The sequence below is a fragment of the Musca vetustissima genome, unplaced genomic scaffold (assembly GCF_032173495.1).
Source record: "Musca vetustissima isolate MV318-11 ecotype Yass unplaced genomic scaffold, APGP_CSIRO_Mvet_v1 utg229164, whole genome shotgun sequence".
Lineage (NCBI taxonomy): Eukaryota > Metazoa > Arthropoda > Insecta > Diptera > Muscidae > Musca > Musca vetustissima.
In genome coordinates, this window is record NW_026877358.1 from 6,285 (window position 1) to 12,762 (window position 6,478).

Genomic DNA, 6,478 nt, shown 5'->3' on the forward strand with positions numbered 1-6,478 from the left:
GGAATTTATTTCTCATGGAAAAACTATTTCTGGGCCGTGGGAGATATATTAATTAAATGATTGAATGGATACAAACGGCTTAAAACTTTCGATTTTTTAAATTTTATTTGAACGTCTGTATGAAATAAATTGTATACATTAAATCGTAGTTATAATACTGTTTTATTGCTCCGTACAAAGTTTACACAATTCTAAATGAATATTTAATATATACAATATTTTTATGTACCTGTTGTAAAATGCAACATTTTTTTATTATTTGAATTGCATTGCTCTAAATATCATTGAATGTATTTTGAAAATAAATTAAATTACATGTTAGTGACTAAATTTAACACACACACGCACATTTGTACTAACTACTCAGTGGTAAAATTTTCGTCTTTCGATATTTTGTAACGTGATTGCCAGCATTCCACCAATCAGTGATGATATTCCCTATAAACGAAAATATAACGTATTTAAATAAAATTGATATGTTATTCTATAAATTAACTTACCTCCAGACCAGCCAAAGTCCAATCACTGATTTCTTCAATACGTTGATTCGATGTAAACATAGCATTGAGTTTGTCAATACAACCGCTTTCGAAGAGATTTGTTTCGATCCGATTATTGTGATTTCTGTAACAACTGAGTGGTATCGTAACATTCAGCTCTGAATAATCGGTTGGTCCAAATTTTCCGCAACATTCGTACTACAATGAGTTTTTAGAAAAAAAAAAATTATAGAGAGAAATGGTAAGACATATTGTAGTTGAAAAAATTTATTGTTGTATAACTACATACACTATTTACGATATAGTGGTGAATATTTTTAGAAATTATTTCTTTCTTAAAAATGTGTATAGAATGATAGTCGAAGACATACTTCGGGTAAGACATTTTGAATCTATTAAGATTTGGACTCATATACAATTTAGATACAAGAGTAGATTTTTGAAATTTATAAGATTTGACCCACCTTTATTTCATACGATGTCATCAAATAGTCCTTTTGGATATCCGTTACATTCCATGCCTTTTCAATTACTTCGGTGGACACATTATTGAAATTAATGGGTTGAATAAATATCACAGCGATTTGTGTTACCATCAGCAGCAACATAATTACGGAATACTGCAAATTTCAAAATTCATAAATTAATAGATATTATCCGCATTATTTATGAGAAGTTATACTTACAGCCCATGTTAATCGCACCGATTTGTTTTGGGCGCCACAGCAACCCAAAATGCTATTTAAGAATAAAATGCAACTTAAGACACTGCTCACGATGCAGGGTATTTTAACTGCTTCACTGAATTCAAATTCGATTAGGGCAAAAACGCATGCTGATAATGTTAAGACGCCAAGTATCTGAAAACAATTTGCAAAATTCGAAAGAGATCATTTACAATTATTAATGAGGATTTGAGTGAAATAATTAATTGTTAAGAGGATGTTAAACAAATCCCAATAATATTTAATACAACACTCGAAGGATTTTTTTCTGAGAGTGATATATATATATATATTACTACTATATAACAACACCCCCTCAAATATTTGGATCTGGAGGATTTTGGACAAATATGTTGCTCGAATTGGCTGTAAATTGGTATGCTGAGTTTTAAATGGGTACCAAATCTTTTCGACAACAACTATCAACATTGATCCAATTTTATGGGTAGCCCCTATATAACGGCAACCCAAAATTTTCAGTATGTTGGGGTTTTTGAGCGCGATGTTCTGTACTCGAAATTGTCAGTTAATACAATGCTTAGAATTCTATGACAATTTTGCCATTTCCATCTGTTTGTATATCTGTTGTAATCGTACTACCTTCAGAGGATATCGAGATGTAAAAGTATAAGACTAGGTGCGAAGATGAGCTATATTAAACATATAGGTCATTTCCGAACCTGGTCCTTTAGTTACCAAAAATATCGACAATGGTGATATAAAACTAAAAGCTCAGATTTGAAAATATCGAATATATCGGTCCATATTTAGTCATAGCCGCTATATAATGTTACCTCCAGATTTTCGGTATTTCCTACCAGATGTAATCAATATTTTGCCCCCTAAGTCGTAGCCTCATATAAATTTGTCCTCTAAATTTCAGTACTTTAAGGAGTGGGGAACTATATATATATATATATAGCTAATCAACCTTGCGAACCAATCGATGGACGACATATGTATGTTTAATACTCTTCTCAACCACCAAAAATTGTATAAGTTTTACATTTAGAATTAAACATTTATAATCATGCACATAAACGATTGTTCTTGACTGTATTGGTCACAATAGAAAGCTTTTAAAGTTTCATTGCCAAAAGAAAAAAGTGAAGTGTAAATACTAATTACCTTGTGCTGACATAATTTTCATTTTTTTTATCAGATATTTACTTTGTTTTATCAAAATATAAATATATTAATACCACCGTTTATCATATAATTTTTATTTATAGCAACTTTGTCAGACACCGGCCACTGTTCTTTAAGATATTATTATTTTTTTTAGGCAAAATATTTTGTTGTCATGCCATATCATTATTCTTATATCTTTCGTGAACGGGTTTGTTCATATTCGACCTATGCACCACAATACTATGGCCAGAACTAACCATGCTTAATTTTTTCGGTTCTAATTTAGCAGCAAATCTTTCGACTAAAATGAGCAAGCAGATATTCAAAACACCAAAAGCAGCAATCCGAACCTTCACTTTATGTATAGAAATTCTCCACTCAGGTATGTCAGGAAGGATATTCATGACCTGGAGAGAAAGGTGTAGAGGTACAAAAGAGAGCCTCTAGGTCTAGGCTTATCAAGCAAATTTAATTTTATTTACAAGCAATTCGAGAATACTAGAATGACTACAATCCTCGGAGAAAAACCACCACCGATAGCAGCAGCTATCGAGACAAACCAGAGTGGTGTTGAAACAATTGAGTTCTGGATGCTGTATCCGTCCCAATTTGTATTGGGCACGAATTCATGGCATAATATCTGTCCTTCAACTGGCCAGCCAAACCTGCTCATCTAACTCCTGTACAGGACCTGTACATGTCGTAGCCTTTTTGAACCTGGAGTTAGAAACCTTTTTAGGAATACATAGCATTAATCGTGCCGACTTATTTTCCAATGTAAATGGATTTATAAAAAATCGGTTTTTTATATAAAATGAACCTTCAAATGTCTCAAAAATGCATCATTTATTGTGGAAGCATCAAGCGACGGCAAAATTTATACGCATTTTTCTCTTAATCCAATGGGTTTCAAATTTGTATACTTTATTCTGGAACTACTTAGCTATCGTAAGAACCGGAAAAAATTCAATCGGTGAAGGTCTTCACTATTTTCCAACATGTTTTTAGGCATTTTGGCCGTCGAAAAGAAGGACTCTTCTTTAATTAAAAAGAATAACAATATTTTGTCAATTTTTTCATCTTCTTCAAAAATGGTAGGGGTCTCCTTATATTTTTGGTTTTTTTGAGGATTTCAAGTTTGTATATCCCCTAATAACAATCCTGCCCGTCAGAAGTATTATCACCATTGCTTTCGAGAGTTACAGCCACTCTTCTGACCATTATTCGCTGTTGTATGGTATATATAGATACAAAAAGGGTTGGAAATTTAATTACAAATACTTGTCAGTATGGGTATTAGTTAGTGTTGCCGATATATTAAGTTGATCAACGTTCTACCTTTTTGTATACCCTCAGCCTCGAATATTGATTTCAGACCTCATGTTTTTTTACCAAATCCATTTCAGAAAACTTATAGCCGATCTTCAAATATCCGTACTTCTGTCTGACTGATACTCACGATAACTCCCAAGGGAGTATCCAATTTATCAAACTCAGTCAGGGTATATATCAGTGGTTCCTTTCGATTTATGCATGTCTGTCTGCCCATGTATTCTTGTGAGCAAATTACAGAATTTGGCACAGCCCACTTATTGAGCCCAAGGACGAACCCTACGGGGAATATAGCTCTCATATATATTTTCGCGCGATTTTAAGTAAATGGTGTACCAAAGACCCATAATTTTGCCGATTGGCAGAAAATTTTTCCAAAACGTACCGATATTAGTATAGTCAAACGTGCGTCTTGTTTTGTTGAAATCGGCTCAGATCTAGATATAGCTCCCATATATATTATAGTCCGACTGTAAGTAAATGTTGAACCAAAGGCCCAAAATATGGCCGATTGACACAAAATATTGCAGAACGCACTAACGTCAGTGAATTGTCAAATTTTGTTGAAATAGTTTCAGCAGATTAAGATAAAAACCCATATATTGTGCACCAAAGTCCTCACGTTTGTAAGATTTACACGAAATTTTGCACAGTGTGCTGTTCTGCCACAAACCAAATAGCGTGTGTCAAGTTTTCTTCAAATCGATTATTTTGTCCCATTGTAAAAACGTCTCTAAATCTGTCCGAATGAAATGTAGCATAGCTTGCAGAATGACATGTGGTTGGTTCGGTTCACATATAGTTCGTCCAATTTGATGTCAATGGTCTTTCAAAAATGCGACGTCTATTAATATGTCGAACCCGTCCGACTTTACTACTTTCCTTACGGTTTTACTTGTTAAGTTTGAGTAATAAATTATGTGCAACATTTTTATTTATGTTGGAGATAGCAGATACCCATATTTGGACATGATCATATTTTGGTATAAATATTTCGACGCTCAAAGTTTAGACAAAGAAGTTTCCCTCGATTTAGACTATATGTATGAGAGATTGATTTCTGATTTATAGAGCGCTTATTTTTTATCCAATCAATTTCGAAGATATTCTACATCGATACACTTTTTGCTAAATGTTTGTTTGCTAAACGTCAGATTTTTTTCAATCACATATTAATATATATTGTGCCATTATTTTTTATGAGTTTCATTCACTTGTTTCATTTTCACATTTTGTGATTTTAATAAATTTCACCGCGTAATTATTATTTTATATTTTAGTGAAAAGCTCATTGGATAAGAATGTTCAATCAAAGTTTTCATAAATATCAATAACTCACAATCAGCTTTATTATTTTCAATATTTATTTATTTTCAATATATATTTATTTACAGTATTTATTTTTGAAAATACAATGCTGTTTATTATGTTTTTTTTTTTAATTTCACTTCTCTACGCCTTTAGTTAAACTTTCTTACATAATTTCTGTTGGTAATAAAAAAACAATTAAACACTCACAAAACACAAAATATTCAATACAAATAATGTAAACTTTAATGTTGATTCGCCACAACCCATTTTTTATTGTGTTCGGTGGCAGAGAGATGAACAAAATAAAGAAAATACAAATCGGTATTTGTTCGTTTTCTTATTTTTACAACCGGGACGGATCCGCACTTTTCGATTGAGTATTGAGAACTGAATTTAATCAACTGTTGTGTTCTAACTCATTTACTTGTGTCCGGACATAGACTAATGTGTGTAGAAATGTGGATTATAAGTTCTGTTTGTTATCAGTTGTCAGATAAGGAATTGTTGCTCCGTCCACAATGTCAGCAGCACAATGTCTTGTTATTGTTTTTTATTTATTCGATAAATGAAAGTATACATAATGACAGACCTTAATTACCTAGTAAAGAAATGGTATTTATTTGTTGCAAAAATAACACTGACGATCATTTTAATAGGTACAAAAAATGCGAAAACATTGATTGATTAAAGGAAATCAATCATACCCAGAATGTACTTTTTTGCATAAAATAATTTAAAAAATCAATTGGTTTTAATAAAATAAGAAATATACATATATAAACTGCTGTTGAACTTAGAAATTGTTATCCCTAACTCGTGAGGAGATCTTTAAAACCGCTTTACGGAAGCTAAAAGAAAAAATTTAAATTGAAAATGTGCCCAAAAACCTCTAAAATGCATTAAATTGGGTGGTACTGTTTTATGGTTGTTTTACCAAATACAAATACAGGAAAGTACGGTTATAACGAACAAGTAAGGAACAAGCAAATGAGTTCGTTATAGAAGAAGTTCGTTTTATCCAAAGTAAGGCAAATAGCGGCTTAGCAAACAAAAATATTCAGTAGAAAAACTGGTAGATTTTATGTCGTTTTTGGCAATATTTTTTATGTAAAAATTGCTAGCGTTAACGTATTAATTAACTTACGCAGTAAAGTTCTTTATAACCAAATTAAAATAAACGAAAACCTAAAAATAAATAAATTGTTCGTTATAAAAATGTTCGATATATCCGTAGTTCGCTACAAGAATAAAGAATAATATGAAAAATATGTCTTAAAACTTCTGGACCAGGAAATGTTTTCGCTGTTTTACCCTCAGTCTTAAATCTATGAAAAAATGTGCCTTAGAGAGATATAGGATTTAAACCCAATGTTTTTATGGATTAAATCCGTTCAAGACAATTTGAAGTCGATTTACAATTGTCAGTCCGTCTGGCTGACCAACTTTGCACATCGTAATTTTTCTTCAACACTTAAATCA

General features: G+C 31.8%; 1 protein-coding gene across 1 annotated transcript; it reads right to left on the reverse strand.

Annotated features, from left to right (window-relative positions):
• Positions 1-349: 349 nt before the first annotated feature.
• LOC133321957 (protein late bloomer-like) lies at positions 350-5,266 on the reverse strand. The gene is made up of 5 exons (XM_061531029.1): positions 5,207-5,266; positions 1,187-1,360; positions 965-1,120; positions 501-698; positions 350-438 (listed from the first exon to the last, which is right to left on the reverse strand). Exons 1-5 carry the CDS (start codon positions 5,264-5,266, stop codon positions 364-366), a joined length of 663 nt encoding a protein of 220 aa, XP_061387013.1. The 3' UTR covers positions 350-363.
• Between the last annotated feature and the right edge of the window lie 1,212 nt (positions 5,267-6,478).

Coding starts and splice junctions, on each gene's coding strand:
- LOC133321957 (XM_061531029.1), bottom strand. CDS start 5,266: ATGGGTTGTGGCGAATCAACATTAAAGTTTACATTATTTGTATTGAAT. Junction 1,361..5,206: donor TATTGAATATTTTGTGTTTT/GTGAGTGTTTAA, acceptor AATTGTTTTCAG/ATACTTGGCGTCTTAACATT. Junction 699..964: donor TGACATCGTATGAAATAAAG/GTGGGTCAAATC, acceptor AACTCATTGTAG/TACGAATGTTGCGGAAAATT.